At 34.1% G+C, this 21,789-nt stretch overlaps 2 protein-coding genes across 4 annotated transcripts; one reads left to right on the forward strand and one right to left on the reverse strand.

Annotated features, from left to right (window-relative positions):
- The first annotated feature begins 11,680 nt into the window (after positions 1–11,680).
- Positions 11,681–14,997, forward strand: LOC133289099 (uncharacterized). Of its 3 annotated transcripts, none has more exons than XM_061486969.1 (4): positions 11,681–12,010; positions 12,847–13,712; positions 14,063–14,229; positions 14,550–14,997. In XM_061486969.1, exons 1-4 carry the CDS (start codon positions 11,878–11,880, stop codon positions 14,755–14,757), a joined length of 1,374 nt encoding a protein of 457 aa, XP_061342953.1. In that variant the 5' UTR covers positions 11,681–11,877; the 3' UTR covers positions 14,758–14,997. The 3 variants fall into 3 exon arrangements, with proteins under 3 accessions (XP_061342953.1, XP_061342952.1, XP_061342954.1); XM_061486968.1 differs by having other exon boundaries at positions 12,821–13,712; positions 14,550–14,995; XM_061486970.1 differs by having other exon boundaries at positions 12,821–13,712; positions 14,536–14,730.
- Positions 14,998–15,157: 160 nt separating this feature from the next.
- On the reverse strand, positions 15,158–17,055 carry LOC133289100 (NDR1/HIN1-like protein 6). The gene has a single exon (XM_061486971.1). It carries the CDS (start codon positions 16,763–16,765, stop codon positions 16,007–16,009), a length of 759 nt encoding a protein of 252 aa, XP_061342955.1. The 5' UTR covers positions 16,766–17,055; the 3' UTR covers positions 15,158–16,006.
- Between the last annotated feature and the right edge of the window lie 4,734 nt (positions 17,056–21,789).

Genomic DNA, 21,789 nt, shown 5'->3' on the forward strand with positions numbered 1-21,789 from the left:
TCAACTCTTTCACTAATGGTCAAGCTTCACAGGTGCTTGACAAACCTTTACAATCTTCTAAGACATCGGGTTCTTGGATACCTTACAATCTCCAAGTTTACGGGTACTTGGCAACCTTACAATTCACTCCAAATTTACTTAGGTATTTGGCTACCTCTCAAGCAATGGGTCTCACAACCCTTTCAACTCAAGAATACAAGGAGAAAAATATTTGGAAATGAATATACACTCTCAAAGTGTGGATATACAACTTGAAGCACTATGGGTGTATGGATTTTCAAGATATGAGCTCAAATATGTTTGATCTTTGAAAGATATGAAAAATATGCAAATGATAGTGTAGAAGCTCTCAAAGTATGCTTAATATGTGTAGGAATGATGCCCAATTCGTTTTAGAGTCATTAGGAATGCATATATAGTGTTTCCATTGAAAACTAGCCGTTTATAGCCGTTATATGCATTCTGTCATAGTGGTAATCGATTACCAAATGGTGGGTAATCGATTACCTCAAATGGTAATCGATTACCTCAAATGGTAATCGATTACCATATGCTGGTAATCGATTCCCAACTTGACAACAAGAACATTGTTTCGTATTTTAGGCATAACTTGAGCTATACTTGTCGGATTGATTTGGTCTCGTTGGAAAGATAAAAAAAAGATCTATAACTTTTATGAAGAACACAAGATCCAAATCCATCATCTTGGATACGAAAAATTGTATAGAAGGCAGCAGCAAAATTATACAGCAAATTTTAAGTTCAAATGTGTTCTAACTTGCTTCCAACCACTTTTTATGAAAGACCTTGACTTGATAAATATGTTTTGAATTTATAAAACATGTCAAGGATCTTTCCATGGGTTTTTCAAATTTCTTTCAAGTATATAAAATTTATGATTATGCAATTCGAAAAACACGTTTACTTTAAGAAAAACTTTGAGCTCATGCAATGCAATCTACCATATACCCTCACATATATTCTAAGTCCTAAAGATATATTCTAAATATGATTTTAGACTTAGCTTCATGTCTTGTGTCTTGGAACTTTACTTGAGCTTGATGCTTTGACTTGTTGGATATGACAATGCTTGACACTTTGTTGGTTCTGCTCATTTTTCACCATGGTTATGATATTGTGCTTCTCTTAGATGTACTATATAGTTTGTTGTCTTTTATCTTTGTGTTGCTCTTCTAATTATTCCTTATTGCTCTTGATCCAATGATTTTGCCACTTTGATATGTCATTACTCTTCTTGTGTGGCTACATCATATGTAACGCCTGACAACTTGCAAGGATCAACGACTGTCCCCACACACTAACATAAGACTTTTCAGCGTGCTTTGTCCTCACTCACACACTTTCCGGGAAAACTTCCCAGGAGGTCACACATCCCAGAATTGCTCCAAGTCAAGCACGCTTAACTATGGAGTTCTTCCGTTCTGGGCTACCGAAAAGTAGATGCATCTTGTTAGTATAGGTAGTACCAATTAATTCTTATAAGCTATTCCCAACTGTACCGTCCCATACTAGCACAGTCTCTGGAATCCCTCTCTTTTAGGTGTTGATTCGATTCATTCATGTACCCCCGTCCCTAGAAGCCTGCCAGGAGCCGCTCCTTGTTTGTGCCATTTCGCACCATGCCCTTTCGCACTGGCGATCACTCCCCGCCCTCGTCAGCGCCCGGGATGTTACATGCCCACCAACTTCCGTCTGGTTCGTCCTCGAACGACACCGTACTGGAAGAGAGGCTCTGCTCTTATACCACTGTAACGCCTGATAACTTGCAAGGATCAACGACTGTCCCCACACACTAACACGAGACTTTTCAGCGTGCTTTGTCCTCACTCGCACACTTCCCGGGAAAACTTCTCAGGAGGTCACCAATCCCAGAATTGCTCCAAGTCAAGCACGCTTAACTACGGAGTTCTTCCGTTTCGGGCTACCGAAAAGTATATGCATCTTGTTAGTATAGGTAGTACCAATTAATTCTTATAAGCCATTCCCAACTGTACCGTCCCATACCAGCACAATCTCTGGAATCCCTCTCTTTCGGGTGTTGATTCGATTCATTCATGTACCCCCGTCCCTAGAAGCCTGCCAGGAGTCGCTCCTTGTTTGTGCCTTTTCGCACCATGCCCATTCGCGCCGGCGATCACTCCCCGCCCTCGTTAGCGCCCGGGATGTTACATCATACATCTTCAATATCCATATATGATTGATATTTTTTACTCTTGATTAATACCCTTCTCTTTTTGTTGTTGCCACTATGTAATCTTCAAAACATACATTGTATCTACAATCTCCCCATTTTTTATGATGACAAACTTAAAATTGAGAAATGGTTAGCATAACAAATATTCTCTTATAATGCATAATGTTACTCCCCTTCAATTTATAAATGGTTTGACAATATTGTGTTTATCAAAGATAAGAGTTTCAAACCACTATATATATTTATCAAAGATAAGAGCTTGAAACCATTGTATATGTTTATGGTGGGAGAATATTCATTTTCTCAATTATCACATTTTCCTCCCTCTTTTGGCAATATCAAAAAGCATAAACCAAGTTAAGCATGTGGATTTGTAAGCAACATAACAAATATTCATTAAGCATGGTAATAAAGGCCGCACGTTATTTAGCAAAAATAAAAAGCAATAATATCAAAGCAACTACCAATGCTCCCCCTTAATCCATGAATAGTTTCATAGACAAAAGTATGGACATTATAGGATCAACAAATCTCATTTTTACCTTTCTAGTGCATTCTCCCTCTTTCATCTTTGTTTTTACCTTTTCTCCATATGTTAGGTAGAAGAGTATTATATTTTCTCATTTGGCACTTCTTCTCCTCCTTAGGCAACATCAAAAGGCATTAAATAGCCCAAGATATATAACAGAGCATTCAACTGATTCAAGTAAGTGCAAATATGCCTTGGAAGTGGAGAATATATCATAAATCCAACACAAATGATCCATACAAGTCAAGATACCCAATATGAGCATATGATCCAAGTATATAGCCCAAATTACCATAATATCTAGGAAATAAAATCAATAAAGCAAGAGATATTAAGACAAATGATTGCTCTAAATTTTGCTAGCGTACAAGTATATGTGCAAATTGTGGGCATATGACTAGCATGACTTTGATAAAAGAACACATAAGATTTGTAGACATGTATTTAGCAAGTGGTTTTAATAGCATAAATCATTCGACATATCTACACAAATATTTATAGCAATATCATGTCATATGCAAGCAAATAAGAGATTAGGAGACTTAGCTAATTTATGGAGTATTTTTCAAATTAAACCTTTTTGAAGTATCTTTAATATCGTTATTCTACATTCCTTTGTAAGCTTTTAGCTTTGTTCTTGCTTTGAGGTGAATTTTCACTTCTTTCTTTTGTTCCCTTCTTCTTCACTTTTCTTATCACCAAAAGGATGTAGGTCAACTTTCCTACAATATAATAATCACAAACATCCATTCTAGGCACAATAGAGTTAGTCTCTTTAAAAGAAAAAATTATTGACTCTTCCATTGGCATAATTATTTTATAAGCCAAGTGCTAGATATAACAAATAAATGTTAGGCTCCCCCTCAAATCATGCATACTAGTAAAATATAAGTCATATGATTACACATACATGTATTAAGAGAAATATATCTATTGTTATGCATATAAAAATATCAATCAATAATGCATATGAATTGCACTTGAATCAAATAATTAATAACGACATGTTATAAGAATTTTCTTAAACAAAAAGTTGAACTTTCCTTTTTGAAACACAAAATAGATCAAATGAAGTATGTTTGCCAAAATCATATACGCGCATTATCATAAATAAGAGTTTGGCAAAATATATTTTCTCTTAATCCATCAAGTATAGACAATCTTAAACTTAATTCTCATTTCAAAAAGCATTTAAGAAAGATAAAGATTTTTTCCATTTAAGAAAGCATATCTCTTGAGTGTAATCAAAAGAATATTCAAAATATCTCTCCTCCTTTTCTCCTTAGTTAAAAAGCTTTGAAATAATATAGAAATTTTGAAGACTAAGGCTCATCTTTTGAATTTTCAAATATTCATATTTGCAACTCATTTCAAAATATTGATGTTTGAAACTTTCTCAAATTTTTTCTCAAGATTTGATAGCACTTTTCAAAGCAAGATAAGAGAGTATAATAATTAAAGGAAATATTCAAACATTTTTTTAATTTTCAAGAAAATTAGGAGATGGTGGGTACTTTCAATATCTTGAAATAGATTTTAAGAATATAAAGTTTTCAAAAACTTCTTTCAAATGACATAAGGGGTTTTTCTTCAAAATCAAGTCAAAAGCTCATTTTATAACAAAAAGATTTTCATAAGAATTTTATCACTTAGAAGCAAGATGATTATTGATTAAAGTTCCATCTTAATGAAATATGCTATTGGAATCAAAATATGTATATATTCAAACAAGGTTTACTCTATATGCAATGACAAAATTCAATATATAAGATCTAATTATACATTTTTGTCATACTAAGCATATTTCTCATGTAAGGAAGGAATAAGAATCATATCATATATACTATAAAATTTATAAGAGTTAGGGATAGTGATACTTATCGAGATCAAATATGATGTGATGCTCCTTATTCATGGTGATCTTAGCCACTTGAGCTTTCTTCCTTTGAGTTTTCCATTTGTGAGCAAGTGAAGAAAGTCTCTTTTGGTGCTCTTCATTCATCTCTTTCTTTGTCCACATATGCTTGGCACTTCAATATTTGGTTTCCATATTTGATTACCAATTGTAGAATTAACTCTTAAAGCTTTTCAAATCAAAGGTTAGCAACAAATACCATTTAAGCACATTTCCAAGCATAAATTAGATTGATATACAACATAAGCCATTTATCATATTATCAACCATAAATATATATTCAAACATAAATGAAGCACATATACTCTTGAATATTAAAATATATATTCAAGCAAAGTCAAAGCATGATTCAAGATTAGCAAGAAATATATAACTATCATCAAAATATATTGGAACATTTTGAAGCAAGTAATGATCATATAAGTCATGTTATTATAGGTGAGCAATTTTAAACACAATCACATGCCAATCCAAAAGATACAACTTCTTTTCAAAAATCAATACTTAAAAGATCTTGGAATTAACATTTTACACATATTTTTCTTGTTTCAAGAGTATGGCATGTGTCAATCAATTAATACAAGAAGATATTTAATTTCCTGATCTTCAAGTAAGCATGTGATACATTGAAGCACATAACAAAGAAGTGAAATCATTTTTGTGCATGTATAACTCTAAGTAAAAACAAGGATATACTCTAAAGCTCAAGCTCAAAAAGATTATCATGCTATTGTAACAAATATATGTGCCTACTAGCATATATAATAACATTTAGGGCATATTGCTAGAATAACACAATCAATAGAATATGTAAGTATATCAACTAAATCTCAAAGAGTTCCCTAATTATCATGTATATAGCATTTAGAGCACAAAGAGGAATAAAAGTCACCGAATTTGAATTCTTTCAATTTAGAATATGGCTCTTTGAGATTATCATGAATCTCCTTATACTTTATCATGCTTGCATCCTTTCTTATATGTTGGATACTTTCATGCTTTCCAAGTCTCAAGTTGAATAAACTTATTTCATTTGAACACATTCTTGAGGTAGTTGTAATCCTATAATTCAAAGCACTTTTGGTATTCGCTTTGGATCCATAAGGGTTAGTCACTGATCATCAATTCATTATGCTCTCATAAAGATCAATAATATCACACACAAATTGAGCATAATAAGTTAAATAATCAATTTAGCACTATGCTCAAAGTCTATAACATTTCCACAGTTTCTTTTTCAAAAACTCGTAATCGTGTAATTAAAATTGGGAATTAATCAGTACTTCAAAAATTTTGAATTTTGGATATGTTATAGTAAACATCTCAAGATTTCTAACAAGATATAGATTATGTCAATCAGAGTTCTATAGCTCAAGATATGATCAGTTAAATTTATTGCATTAGAAATAGAGAATTTAACATAACAGTCACAATCAAGAATTTACTAGAATAATGTACACATCCAAAAATTCTAAAAATTTCCAGTATTAAACTTGATTGAGCTATCTTTGTAATGCCACTGGTTTCATGCTCAAACGATTTGTATAGCTCACGTTATGCTCATTTTAAGTAAACTAGTACATAACACAGTTTATGACAAAACAACTATGTTCACGAGATTTATGGGAGCATTATACTTGACTAAAAATTATGAAAATTTTCAGAATTAAAGTTTGTAAAGTTATCTTTCAATGGCCACCGGTTTCACTTAAGAAGGATTTCTGTAACCCAAGATATGCGTAAAACAATTCAGCTGTGTCAGAAATCAACATACAAGTGAACAACAATATATATAATCATGTGCTATTCATAATTTTCAACATTTAAACCAAGAACATATGATTTTATCCATTACCTAAGGCCTAAAAGATATATACCTCATATTCATTGGATTCACATATGAATAAGCATAAGAGGTAAAGATATTTGATACCTTGGCTTTTGCAATCAAGTGGAGACTTTTTCTTACCCATTGATTCTCTCTTTAGATTTTGAACCTTCTAGGTTCCACCTTGCGCATGTGAGAAGCTTTGGCTGAAGTTCCATTACTTCTTTGATTGATAATTCCATTATTGGGCCTAGGAAGCATTTTCCTTGATGATTTCTTTTTCTTTTGACCTTTTTGTCCATCATTTTGAATAATTTTCTGCACATTGGAAAGGCTAGGAAGACTTTTTGGTACCCATTTCATCTTGGGTCCTTGAGTGTTAGGAATAACATCTATAGAAGTTTTGACAACCCAAACCAACTTATTTCTCATGCAAGAATTTCTTTTATGATAGCACAAATGAGAAATATGTCCTACTTTACCACAATAATTACATACAATGTGTTTGCAAGATAAGTTGTTCTTTTCAAGCTCAACTTTCATGTTTTTGGCTTTCTTGCAATTATCACTATCTAAACTATTATTTCCATAATCATTTATAGGTTTTCCTTGGATAAAAGTATCACTATTATTTTCATTTTCAAACATGGAATATGAGCAAGTAGGAATATTAACTATGGAAAGTTTGGAAGGTGACCCTTCAACATGAGTTTCAACATCAATGCAATTTTTTAAAGTGGTTGAGGATTCACAAACCAAATATAATCTCTCTTCTTGAGACTGATATACATTTTTCAAAGATTCAATTTCATTTTCAATGAGAGAGATATTTTGCAAGTAAGCCAAAATTTTCGTTTGTGAATTCAACAAGTCATCATTCAACTCACCATATGTATATTGTAAATCATCATGTATAGGACTATAATCAAGATTTGTATTATTTACCTCAACTTGAATGTCATCATTGTCACAAAGAGGCTTTGAGCTTCTTTGATCACTTTTAATCCCTTCTTGAGTGCATTCATCATCTTTTTCTTCTTCCAATGGATTTTTCTCTTCTTGCTCTCTATATGCATCTTTATGCACAAAATCATTATTGACAAGATAGATAGCAATAAGAGTATCCCATATATCTTTAGCATTCATGCAATGTTTAATCTTAGCATATGCATCATCATATACACTTTTTCTAAGCATTTGCATAGCCTCAAGATTGAAGATAAAACATCTTTTATTGAAATCATTCATGGATTCTTCTATTTTCAAAGAAAAGCCTTTATCTACACATGCCACATGTAAAGATGAATTGACTGAATAAAAACTTCCATTCTTTTCACCCAATATTCAAAATCCTCACCATCAAAGAATGGTGGTTTATCACATTCAAAGCCTTGCATTTTAAAAAAATTTATATTGAACGCCCAAACAAGGATCTTTAACTCTAGGCGGTTAAACCTCTAACTGAGCACTAGGCTTTGATACCACTTGTTAGGAATGTGGCTTCCATACTCAAGAGGGGGGTGAATTGAGTATTACAAGATTTTCGCAAAAGCCCCTTTCTAGTTTCAAAATAATCATTTCAAGTAAACTTTAATATGTGAAAAGCTAATCAATACATTCAGACAATCCATAATATATAATATATCACAATTATAGAACTTATACTAGCATATACAAGATATCAAGGAAGCAATTAAAGTGCTAGAAATAAAGAGTTTGGAGTTTAGAGAATTGCAAACACAATATATCCTGGTTTGGTCACCACCACTTGTGACCTATGTCCAGACTGAAGCCGCTCGATCAACTCTTTCACTAATGGTCAAGCTTCTCGGATGCTTGACAAACCTTTACAATCTTCTAAGACTTCGGGTTCTTGGATACCTTTCAATCTCCAAGTTTACGGGTACTTGGTAACCTTGCAATTCACTTCAAATTTACTTAGGTATTTGGCCACCTCTCAAACAATGGGTCTCACAACCCTTTCAACTCAAGAATACAAGGAAGAAAATATTTAGAAATGAATATACACTCTTAAAGTGTGGATATACAACTTGAAGCACTATGGGTATATGGATTTTCAAGATATAAGCTCAAATACGTTTGATCTTTAAAGATATGAAAGAATATGCAAGTGATAGTGTAGAAGCTCTCAAAGTATGCTTAATATGTGTAGAAATGATGTCCAATGTTTTTGAGTCATTGGGAATGCATATATAGTGTTTTCATTGAAAACTAGCCGTTGGGAAACTAGCCGGTTATAGCCGTTGGGATCTCATTTGAAAAACTAGCCGTTTTATAGTTGTTTATAGACATTGGGATCACTTTTGAAAAACTAGCCGTTTTATAGCCGTTGGGATCTATTGCAGTGGTAATCGATTCCCAACTTGACAGCAAGAACACTGTTTCGTATTTTTGCTTTAATTTGAGTTATACTTGTCGGATTGATGTGATCTTGGTCTATTTGGAAAGATAAAAGATAGATCTACAAATTTTATGAAGAACACAAGATCCAAATCCATCATATTAGATATGAAAAATTGTATGGAAGGCAGCAGCAAAATTAAGAAACAAATTTTAAGTTCAAATGTGTTCTAGCTTGCTTCCAACTACTTTTTGTGAAAGATCTTGACTTGATAAATATGTTTTGAAGTTATAAATATGTCAAGGATCTTTTCAAAACATATTTATCAAGTATATAAAGGTTATGATTATGCAATTTGAAAAATACATTTACTTTGAGAAACACTTTGAGCTCATGCAATGCAATCTATCATATACCTTCACATATATTCTAAGTCCAAAAGATATATTCTAAATATGATTTTAGACTTAGCTTCATGTCTTGTGTCTTGGATCTTTTCTTGAACTTGATGCTTTGACTTGTTGAATTTGACAATGCTTGACACTTTGTTGGTTTTGATCATTTTTCACCATAGTTATGATATTGAGCTTCTCTTAGATGTTGTCCATGGTCAGTTGTCTTTGATCTTGTTATTGCTCTTCTAACTATTTCTTGTTGCTCTTGATCCAATGATCTTGCTACTTTGATATGATATCACTCTTCTTGTGTGGCTACATCATACATCTTCAATATCCACATATGGTTGATGTTTTTTGCTCTTGATCAAATGATCTTGCTTTTTTGTTGTTGCCACTTTATTATCATCAAAACATACCTTGTATCTACAATAACGTCATAACTAATACATAAAAACCCCTATATGGAAATAAAACTACGACCACGGTGGCCATGGCCTATGACGTGCATCCCTATCTGGCTGGATACGTCTGTCCCATGTCGGGTCGCCCTGATGTGCCGGTGGTGGTGGAGTCTGGAAATCATCCATCGTCGCCCGCATGAAATCATCTGCCGGTGCGGTCCCTCCAATATTCGAAGACTGTCCTGGATAATGTCCATAAACATGGCCTGAAGTACTGCCCTGCACGTGGGATGGCGTGAATCCCTGACTGTGGGTGTCCGTGATCAGTCCACCAGGTATATAACCGATCCAAGAATGAGATGTGGAGGTCACCTGAATGATGAAACTCACTGGCCAGTGGCTTCGCGCCAAAAACAGTAGCACAAACAGCGGGCCAATCCTCGGATGTAGACCCGGTAACGACAATGCCGTCAGTAGGCAATCCCAATATGCCGGCCACATCTTGCAAGGTGATAGTCATCTCACCTTGGGTCATGTGGAAAGTATGTGTCTCTGGTCTCCACTCTCGACCAGAGCACTAATTAATGGGGCATCAATCTGCAATAAATTATACAATTATCACGTGTTAACGAATGGTATTGAATAATCACATACATACAAAACGCCGAAAATTGCATACCTGGATATGTCGCATACGGGCAACATGTATAAATCCAGCCTGTGTGAGGTAGTCTGTGACCACCTCTGGAATAGCGCCGGTAGGTGGCCCCCCTGTGGTCTCCTACGCCTGGTCTTCAGTCTCCTCACATGTTTCGTATTCCACACTTTCTGTGAAATATGGCCACTCTGTGTCCCCTTACAAAGGACGTCCCATCTATAAGGCCCAGGTGTGATGTACATGCTAGGATCGGTAGGCTCTGGATCCGATGCAGAACCTGAAGATGATGATGAATCAGCCATAACCCTAAACTATATAATATAAAACAACATTGAAATTAATCACATGTAACAACACATTTTATGTACAAATTAATTAAGCAATGCCCTAATTTATTATCAAAAATATTAAGCATAAACCCTACGTTTTTACTACAATCGTAATTAATGCAATCATATTAATACCCAGTACAATAATTTATTGGTCAAATAATAATAATAAAATGTCGGACACAAATTAAAGCATACTGACATAATACTTAACCCTAAGTCACTAATAATTTCGTAAACATGTACTAATAATAACATATACAAAATTTACGAAGTCACTATTACTATTTTCTAAATCGCTAATTAATACGCTAAACCCCAATGCATAATTAAATATTAATATTAATAACTACATAACAAAAAAATTATTAAATAATTACAACATTCATAGCATGGTACAAAATTTCTAAGTGACTATCCTTATGTTCTAATTCTCTAATATACAATAAATCCTAACATGTTCGCAAGGTAGCAGTGTAATTTAAACGTATAAATAACAGGTATTACGAACTTATCTAAGTTGGCAAAGCTTCGCTACGAAAATAACTGCGTTCGGTCGGGAGCACAATATGTGGTTAAAGAGAGGTGAAATGGTAAGAGTGAGAAGTGAAATGGTAAAAGTGAAGGTATTTATAGGGCTGCACAGGTGACCCCTTTTTTGGGCATCACATCGTGCAATAAATATGTAATTATTCCCAAAACTATAATAAATACGTAATTATTTAATTAAAAAGTATTAAATTAATTTTTTTTTGCATGTTTTCAATTTGATTTGAACGCAAGATTAAAATTGCCTCTCTCTTTTTCTTGTACATAAAAAAGGGCCTTTCTTACAACGATTTCCCCAAAAATAAAAAATTAAAAAACTACAATAAAGATAGGTAGTCCTAAAAATAAAATAAAAAATATATCAATATTGAAGTAAAAAGAAGTAAAAAAACCCAAGATATTAACCTTGTTGAATTATCCCATAAAAAATTGTTGAAGTAAACTTTCATAGCATCATGGTATGCAGTGCAGGAACAATAAATTAAAGTGGCAACAGAGAGGTAAAAAAATGGAAACCAGACTGGTAGTAGGGTTTTAGAAAGGGGTCCTGTTCGGTATTGGAATAATCGGAGAAGAGGAGCGAGAAATCGAAAATTGGAGAAGATGGGTCTGCAATTAAAGAATAAAGTTGATTCCTTTTGAAGCAGAATAGAAGAATGGAAGTGGCGAAGCATAGGTGCAGGTGCGTGGTTGATGCAATTCAGCAGTTGCCATCTTCCACCAACATCACTGATTCCTGCAGACGAACCCTCCTCAAATTGGCACGTGCAGAGCTTGCTTTCCTCTCTCGACCCTCTTCCTCTTCCTCTTCTTCTTCACCCCTCAGGTTATTCATGTTTCATTCATCTTGAATTGATTTTGAATTATGTTCTTGTAAAGTGTAAACTCACACTAGTGTACTTAAAATTACTTTTAAATATAGAGTAATTTTTTTACTTGATAATTTTATCTGGAAATCCACGGTTATATTGAAAGTTTCTTTCACATGGATAGTATTTATAAAATATCACATTAATCTAAATTTATTTAACGTTTTGTTCATACATATATCAACATTAACGTTATATATACTTTTGAAATATAAGAAAAAAGCATTTATTATGTTGCTATTGTTGTTTAATTTTACAAGATTTGACACAAATAGTCAAGATAATAATAGTTATAATTCAACTTTTGAATTGATTGGTGTAAGAATGTTAAATCTTAGTCTGGTGTATGTGTGTGTGTGTGTTTTGATTGGTGTATTAGTGTATATCCACGTTAATCTGAGTCTATATCAAGTATCAACACATGGATGAATTTACATAAATGCTCATTTATATTACATAGATTAAAATATAGCATGTGTTAGTCTCTTAAAAGAGTGAAGTGTAATATTTAAAAAACAGAAAAAGTGTAATTTGAGTATTTCTCAGGAAATTTTATCTTATGCGTAGAGTTATTGTGACTTTATGAAGTAGTGACATTTATTTTGTTTTATTTTAATTTTTTTTTAAATAGAAAAGAGCAAAGATGTGTGTCTTACTGTGTTTGGATCATGTTTTCATTCTTAATTGAAGTCCTGTGGTCAGACTTAACTATTGATACTTTCTTAATTACTTCGTAATTTATGATGAGTATTTCTATATGATGACAGTGTCAACATTGGGCACCTTGAAACAGTTGTACATATTCTCCAGCAGCCTTTCATAAGTGGAGTTTCTCGAGTTTGCAAGTCAATCCCACTCTCAACTTCAGTTAGAAATGAGGAGACACGTAGTTCTTCTCTTAAAGACATCCATGTTGATGTAGTGTGTACCCTCAACAAAAAGCCAGTTTGGATTATAGTTTCTGATAGAAACCCAAAGTACATTTCTTGGAATAGAAGCCATAGAAGTAAGGGTTTACAACTACGGATTCAACAAGTCCTTGCTGCTGCCAAATCTAACTTAACCTTGAGACCTTCCTCAGTTATTCTTTTCTTTGCCAATGGACTTGCAAACCATGTTTACAAGAAACTTCAGGATGAGTTTGGGGCATCTGAAATCCAGTTGGAGTTTTCAGTTTTCAGTTCTGACATGTTGGAAGAAACAGATGGTGACTGGGTAAATATTATTGCAAGGTCGTATAGAGATGCATGTGTCCTTGAAATCAACCCTGCTGATAGCAAGGATGTGGTTCCTAATTCAGGATTCAATGTTCAAGGTTCAAGTGTGGAGAAAAGTGGGGACTCTTCTAAACTTGTGCTTTCAGTAGATAAAGTTGAAACTCGACTGCAGCCTTCAGAAGATCGTGTCGAAACAAACTTGGGTGATACATTCTTTTCCATTGTTATGGGAATGAAACTAAGCTCGTTGGAGAATAAAAATTCTGAATCCACTGAGCCTGCGAATCTTTTAGGTGAGAGTGATCTGGTAAATTTTGATACAACAGCTTTGATAGCTCTTGTATCAGGAATTAGTAATGGTGGAACAAAGAAACTTTTGGCCACTCCGGAGGGTGAACTGAGGCAGCGGTTTAAGGGAAACTTTGACTTTGTGGTTGGTCAAGTGAGTTATCTTATTGACAATTTTGCCACCTACTTTGTGTTTTTGACCTTTTGCATGCTTAGTCCTATTTGGTGGTGAAATATTCATGGAACAACCATTATTTTGTTATGATTTACAGAATCATTTAACTCAAACATCAAAACATTCAAAATCGGGAGGACCTAATGATCTCGTTTTGAAATGATGATAGTAGCAGTTTGATTCTTAGTTTGGCATTGGGAATTTGGAATGTTTCTTCTTCTTTCGTATTATTTTCATATGTTGTTTGCATTATGGGTTTTTTATGAATTACTCTGGTTTTTATCAGCATTGAGTGAATTGGCTAAACCTTTCCTCAATTTTTGTGCTAGATAATGTCTGAACTTCAAAACCCAATCCACATGGAATTTGGTAGAATCCTATGTGGGAAGAATGGCATAATTTGTGACAGTGTTCTTACTGAATTTAAGGACTTGGTATTGATGTGTGGAGGGCCCAACGAGAAACTGAGAGCTGACAGGTTAATAAATTGCCTCAGGTGAGTTTAATGAGCTATTCTATCTCTGTTTGAACCACTTAGGTTTAAAAAATCTGCAAAAAAAAAAAAAAAAAAAAAAACAGCAAAGGCAAATTGTTATGGCAGTATTAGTTTGTTAACTTTGTTAAACAATCACTTTTAGGAAATCAATTGGAGGATGTTTTGCTAAACTTACGTAGTTGCATTTAATGATTTTTTTTCATCTAATCTTGTAGTTATATTGTTCACAGTTGACATCCATTTTTTTTTCCCTTTCTTTTGCCACTGCCTAAAATGATATTTGCAATATTTTGCACTAACAAGCAGGACGATTACCACAGGGTTGTTCCTGATACTCCTTCAGAACGCATGATGGGCCTCCCAACAACTAGGAAGCTGGCATTGAAAAACAAGGTTGTCTTTGGCACTGGTGACCATTGGCATGCTCCAACTTTAACTGCAAATATGGCATTTGTCAGAGCAGTTTCACAGACAGGGATGTCCCTTTGTACCATTGAACATAGATCAAGGGCCTTAACTGGTGATTAGTTACTGAGTTACATACACTCATGACAAGTCGTGCAGCATTCGTTCACCCACAACAAAATAAGGTAATAAAATCCATTTTTGATTAAAAGCCTATTGCATAAAGAGATAAGCAAATCTAAGCATAGCGAGTTTTGAGTCTGCTTAGTTGAATGAAGGTGTAATATCAATTTGTGGAAGATGATCATTATTCCCTGTATAATAACTTCATGTTTCTGATTATGTACCAGGATCATTGTACAGATGATTTTTAAGCATTTCTTTATTTTTGAATATTATTTATTTTAAATTATTATAGTCCCAATGCAAGATGGCTATATTAAATAATTAATTTGTCAATGGATATATTTTTTCCTATGTACACATAAATAGTTGGTGTCATCAATGAGACACTTAACCCAGGGCCTCACAATATTTTGTCTTATTACTTGAGATCAAGAGATAAAAGATTATTTAAAGTTTTATCTTCTTCCATAGCAATTTTAATTTTGCTTAACGAAAATAACCTTGGATTGGCTTTGCTAATTATGAACTTTTCATGATCTGGCAACTTTGATATTTCACCTTAAAACATTTATTGGAATGAGAATGTATGTGTTCAAGAGTCAATCATACGGGCTAGAACTTTTGCATTTGTTCTGCAATCATCATGTCTTTTCTACCTTAGAGCTTTTGCACTGTCAGAGTAACTTGGCAAATGGAATCTCATATTTGATTCAGGAAGCAGCCCGGTCTATTTCAATTCCTCCCCTCCATTTTTGATACTTCATAAAAATGAAAAACCAGAAAAGAAACTTTTAAAAATATCCTTTTCTCAACTCCTTCCCTGCATTTTACATTGAGAAACCATTATCTAATGGCTCTTTTGAAACGGATTTCTGGTGAAATTGTACTTCTCAGTGTTTAATGTACTGGCTTTAGTATTTAAAAAAATAAAAAAATGAGACTTTGGCAATCAACTCTATACTGGGTTGTTTGTAGGACATGGATAAAGTCTGCATGTTAAAGCTTATTCTAACCAATACATAAGGATTAACTGATTCAGATAATAAAAGCTTAATCTTAACCCAAGTGTTCAGAGTAAGTAGAAATTTGCCTAGGGGCTAATGCTTTGTTAGATTAGAGACAAATAATGATGAAAAATATTGTAAGGCACTGCAACTATAGAAGTTTATTATTTATTAAAGAATAAATCTTCCAATCCCTCAAAAAAGTGATATGAGATTCTGCATCTATAGGATCCATCATCCAATTAAGGTTTCAGCTTGAATTTACAGTTGCTAGCCTTGATGCTTATCTGATTATTAGATGATAAGCTATCTACCACCAAAAGGCACTCGCCCAAGATTCTAACCTTCCTCAGCTTCAACATCCCAAGTTTGATAGCTACTGGTGCATGAATCTTCAGATCCAATGGAATGCGTCCTGTCTGTTGTTGTTCCTGCAGTGCCTTCATTAAGGTGCTTCCAGACTGCACTTGGCCAGTCAAGGATACATTGAGCACTGTTTTGTTTTGATGACCTTGGTAGAACTGGGGCAGTGACCCTTCACAAAGCTCAGTGTTTGTGTACCGCACACGCAACCTTCCTCCTTCCTCATAGTAAATACCAATCTTCTTGTTTGGGTTGTTTGCTGTGATCTTCACATCAAACTTCGCATACAAGGTCATGTCAAAATTAAGCCTTAGATCACTTACCATCAGGCTGTCAATTGAATAACTTGGAAGTTTTGGCTTGAAGACTAGGTAAAGAATTACTGCAGTTGCTGCCAATATAATGACCAGGAGGACAAGCAAGCTTAGTATCCAGCATATGCAATTGCAAAAGCAGCCTCTTTTAGGTGGTGTTGAGTGTATTGCTGGCATAGCATGTCGCAATGGCGGATGGTACTGCCGCCGTGCCGAACTACCCATTTCTGATCTTGAGGAACCTGGAGCTACCAATGGAGCTGTTCGTCGCGGCGGTGCTTCCACTTCCGCAGGGTGGACCCTAAGTTTTTGATAATCTTCCATGAAGTATACAGAGTGAGTGCTCTTACTATCTCATCTTTATGGTGATTATACCCTTTTATTGAGTTCAAGTGAAGAATGGGTGGCAATAATGTAATGTTACTGCTCTATGCAGAGCTTCCTTATTTTACTTTTTTTCAAGTGGGAAAATACTGTTGGGAGGTGGGTTGAGTGGTCTCACATAAGGTACTTTGTTGAGGTTACCTTCCTCACCTAGAAAGCAGCATATAAATATGTCTGAAATGGACAGTGGTAGTTCATCTAAACAATGAGACAGTCTTTTAAATTACGTCAGGGACAAGAATTCCTTTTTATTTTGTTAAGGTTCTGCCAGATACGTGTTTCGTTAGTGAAGTTATAACATATAAATAGCATATGCTCCATCAATGTTGCATAAAGCTTCGAGAAAACACTTTTATGGTATAATTTTTGTAAGTTACTCTTTGTAACTTTTGAGAACAGTGTTTTGGTGTTTCTGCATATTTTAAGAAAACATTTAATTATCTTAACTTTTTTTTTTGAACATTATATTTTAAGGGATAGGATATTGTAACAATCAATTAGTGTTACTACAAATATTACTACTAATCAATTTCGCCGTTAAATCGATTATGTTGATCCAACGGTTATATTTATTTTCACCTTTGTATGGTTATGATTCTCCATATCTAATGTGAAAGCATTAAATATGACAAATCATAACAATACAAAGGTGAAAATAAATATAAAATATTAAATATGGATAAAACCATACAAAGATGGAAATAAATATAACCGTTGGATCAACGTAATCGATTTAACGGTGAAATTGATTGGTAGTAACATTGATAATAACACTAATTGATTGTTACAATATCATTTTCCGTGTTTTAATTAAAAAAAAGTGTTTTTTCCTTAAAAATAAAAAATGGGGCCTAACTCGTCCCATGAGCAGATTGATTGTTTCACAAAATAAGCTCAGAAATTGGAGTTGAAGACGTGTGAAACTTTTGTATATAGTATTTATGGAAACTTTGCTTGCACAAGTTCTGTAAGTGTATAACATTTTGTAAGTAATACATAGGTAAACGTCGCTTGCATGCAGAAAATTTAACATACCAATTTAGATTCAATTAAAGCTAAGGTGGATAGCAAGTTTAATTTATAAGTGAGTTTTCATACTCTTAACATACTTCTATGAGAGAAAAATTAAATATCAAAAACTGTATTAATACAAACTAAAGAGTTCTCCGATTAATAGAAAATGAAATAGAGTAGGAAAAAACATTAAAAGTAAAACAAATAGGAACGGAGAGTAATTATTTCTAAACTGAATTGTTGTATCTTCATTTTAAAAAATTTCATGGATATATTTTCTATATTTTTTTAAGAAATATTTAGACTGATGTACCAATTTAAAAAGTATTAGATTCGTTAAGAATATCAAATAGTTGAGATAGCAGCTATCCAGAACATGGCATGGTACCCAAATTATTTATCAGATGAATTATTGTATCTTCATTCGTCAATTTTCCATCAATGAAAATTGCTTGACTACAGTTTAAGAGTAAGGATTCTTTGTTATTAAGTCATCATAAAACTTGCTAAGGATGATGGATAAGGCTTTTTTAAAGTGCGAATAATGGTGTATCCATTTTTAATTTTAAAATGAATATGTAATTGTTTATTCATTTTATAGCATTTTAGAAGAACTTTTTTTTAACAATGATAGTTACCCACCATCATAACCCTAACTTTGGTACACAAAAATACAAAATAAGACAGACACAATTTATGGAGAAAAATAATTTTAATTCTATTTTGAATGGCCAACAACTGCACTTGCGCTTCCAGAGAAGCCTGTTTGGAACATTTTTTTTTTTAAAGTTAAAAGTATTTTTAAATTAAATTTTAAAAAATAAAGTTAAAAGATGTTTGATAATTATGTAAAGCTGTTTCAGGATTTTGAAAGGAAGAAGACAAAATGATTTATTATTAGAATAAATGATAAAATTTGTAAATACAAGATTAAAATAAGATTGAAATTGGGAAATAAATATAATAACTTTAAAAAGCTGAAATACATTTTAAAAAAAACTCCTTGAGAGCTTTTAAAAAAGTTTTATTTATTATAAAAAAGTTTTTTATGATAATTTTTTTTTTTTGTATAAATAGACATTTTTCTCCTTGCAACGAAAAAAGAAGCTAAAAATGATACAAATTGAAAGAAGTACAACGTGAGATTCTTTAGCATATTTAAATTTTAATAGCTAAGCAAGGACAAAAGCATAGCATGATTTACAAGTGACAATTCTGACCTATGTGCTGTGATAAACCAGTTAAAGTAGTTTCTCCTTTGAAAGTATAATACCCTAATATGTGAGATGTCTAATTGCATTGGATTAATTTATTAATCATGTATAATGGAGATTAATTAAGGGAGAGGCTTAATAAAATAAGATTAAATATTAATCAAGCACATTGTAAATAAAATAAGTGAAATATTTAGTTCAATCAATGTGGAATGTGGTTTATATGAAAAGCCCACTTTTGAAATGGTTAAGTGTGTTTAAGTGAGGAAATGACAAAAGATATAAAAACCACTACCAGCTGCTCTTCGCTAATGTGTTCGCTTGAGCGAGCTATTCAGCAAGCGTTGAGTAGGCTCGCTTGAGCGACCATGAGGAAAGCTCGCTTAAGCGAGCTGTCCAACGAGCAGATGCGTGTTTTGTTAAAATTAGATGGAAATTGAGACAAACTTCGAGGAAAAGAGAAGGGAGGTCACAGGAAGTCATTTTTGAGTGAGTAGAGAGCTTGCAAAACCCTAAGTGAGCTAGAATGGATGAATCAACTTGGTTCCAACTACAAAAGTGTGTAGAAACACAAGGAGAACCCAACTCACCTAAGAAGTCCCACGGAAAACCATTGTGTGGAGAGATTTTCCTCTCTCAAAGTGGCGCCCCAATCTTGGTAGGAAGGCTTGGAGTGTTGTTTTGCTCCATTGGAGGCTTGGAGAACATTCCTTGAGCCATTGTGATTTGATTGGTGGTAAGAAACCCTTTCCTTTTATGGATTTTCTTTTTGATTGAAAATCTAGGGTTTTAAGAAAATGTTGGTTAAATGGGACTATGTAGAGCTTGATTGAGGCTTAGGTCCTTAGGAGAAAATGTTAAAGAAGTAAAATAAACGATGGAAATGTATTTAGAAAATCATTTGGATAATCTTCCTTATTTTCGAAAAATGCATGCCTATATGTTGAGATTACTTGTGTTGCAAGTAATGTTGGTTGATGTTGGATGCGTTCATGTATGTTTCTAGGTTGGAAACTAGTAGACACTGGATTGATCAAGCATTGGAGGAGCAAATGGAGCTTGATTTGGAGATTTGAGTTGTCTCCAACCTAGGTGAGTTCATGACTTATTAGTTGGTTGTGAATTATCTAGTATGTTAGGAATATGTGTATGTTCACTGGTTTGCAATTAGAATTGACTGTGTTGTTAGCAATTTGTTGATTGCAATTCATCTTGTAAATAGGTGTGGTTTGCGTTGGGCAAGTCATTGGTGTGGATTTCCTTCTATTGCATTGGGTGAGGATCACCTTGTTGTGAAGGAAGGCATTTGGTGGAAAGCTCTGACGGGTAAGCTTTCGGACCTTGGGATTCGTCCCTTTATTGTTCCACCAAGCCTGGTGGTGGGTTTTGGTTTATGTGGTTGACGCAATTAATTATGATATAATGCATTTTATGTGTTGTTTTGCATGTTTCCACATAAGATGGTAACCCATGAGTATGGATGTGATTTTATACAAGATGGTAACTCTTGAGTGTGGGGTATAAGGTGATTCCTTATACTTTTGGTAGGTTGCATGGTTGTGTGATGCCTACGGTAGGTTGCATGATTGTGTAATGCCTACGGTACGTTGCATGGTTGCGTAATGCGTACATTGTTCTCTGGCCAGTAGGATTATTTGTCTCGAGCGCCCTGTCGACGGTATGTTTACTAGGAGAAGAAGGCTAGGATGCTGTCATTTTGTATTCGGAGGACAACACGAGGCACTAGCAGGAATATTAGATAGTTATTTGCGCACATTGCATACATGTATACATACTGTATTATGTCATTGTGTTATTGCTGTATATGCCTGAAGTGAACTTTGGGATGAAGAGATCCTCCAAGGACCCCTAGTTTATTGAGATATTTATCTTATCCCACGTTTCGGGGCCCCTTTTTAGGTACTACCACAGATGGTGCAGGTTGGACACGAGGTAAAAGGCCTGAGGAGGCTGGTATATCATGACATATGTAGAACTATTATTTTGATATATCTCACATGTATCTTCCATTTTGGAGTATCCTATATTTTATGTTAGAAAACATGTATAGGATTAGTATTTGGATATTCATATTTGTAATATGATGTACTATACTCATTTGATATATTGGGCAAGCATATGTATGCTTGCATATTGATGTAATGTATTTGATATTCGTGTATATGTGCATGAAGAAAGGGCTATGAAGCCTATTGGATATGTGAGACCTAGGTTGTGAGTGATATTGCATGTCTTGGTGTCATTGGAAGATGCATGAGAATATGATTGTCAAAAAAGGTTAAGTTCAAGATAAATAACTTATGAACCAAGAAAAGATAAGAAAGTGTCTTGGATTAATATAAATTGTTAGGCTTTAAGCGCACCCATGTTTGTTGGGCATATGATTGTCTTCTCATGTTTGTTAGGTACCAAATTGGTGTGCCAATTATGAGGGAAAAAAGACAAGAAGCAAATGGGTATGTCTAATTTTTGGCCTTGCTCGCTGGGGCGCTCGCTCTAGCGAGGAGGCCAGCGAGCTAAATTAGAACAAGACAGAAGCTGAGTTGAGGCAGGGGACTGCTCGCTGAAGTTTGAGTGAGCAAGCTCGCGGATGCCCTCGCTTAAGCGAGCTTGAGGGCGAGGAAACAGGGCACTGGGCAGTAGCCACTGCCTGGGAGATTTATTGGCTCGCTGACATGCTTGCTTGAGCGGGATGGGCAGCAAGCATACATGAAA

This window comes from Gastrolobium bilobum, unplaced genomic scaffold, assembly GCF_033153095.1.
Source record: "Gastrolobium bilobum isolate Gb01-03AN ecotype WA unplaced genomic scaffold, APGP_CSIRO_Gbil_v1 utg4504, whole genome shotgun sequence".
NCBI classification, from domain to species: domain Eukaryota; kingdom Viridiplantae; phylum Streptophyta; class Magnoliopsida; order Fabales; family Fabaceae; genus Gastrolobium; species Gastrolobium bilobum.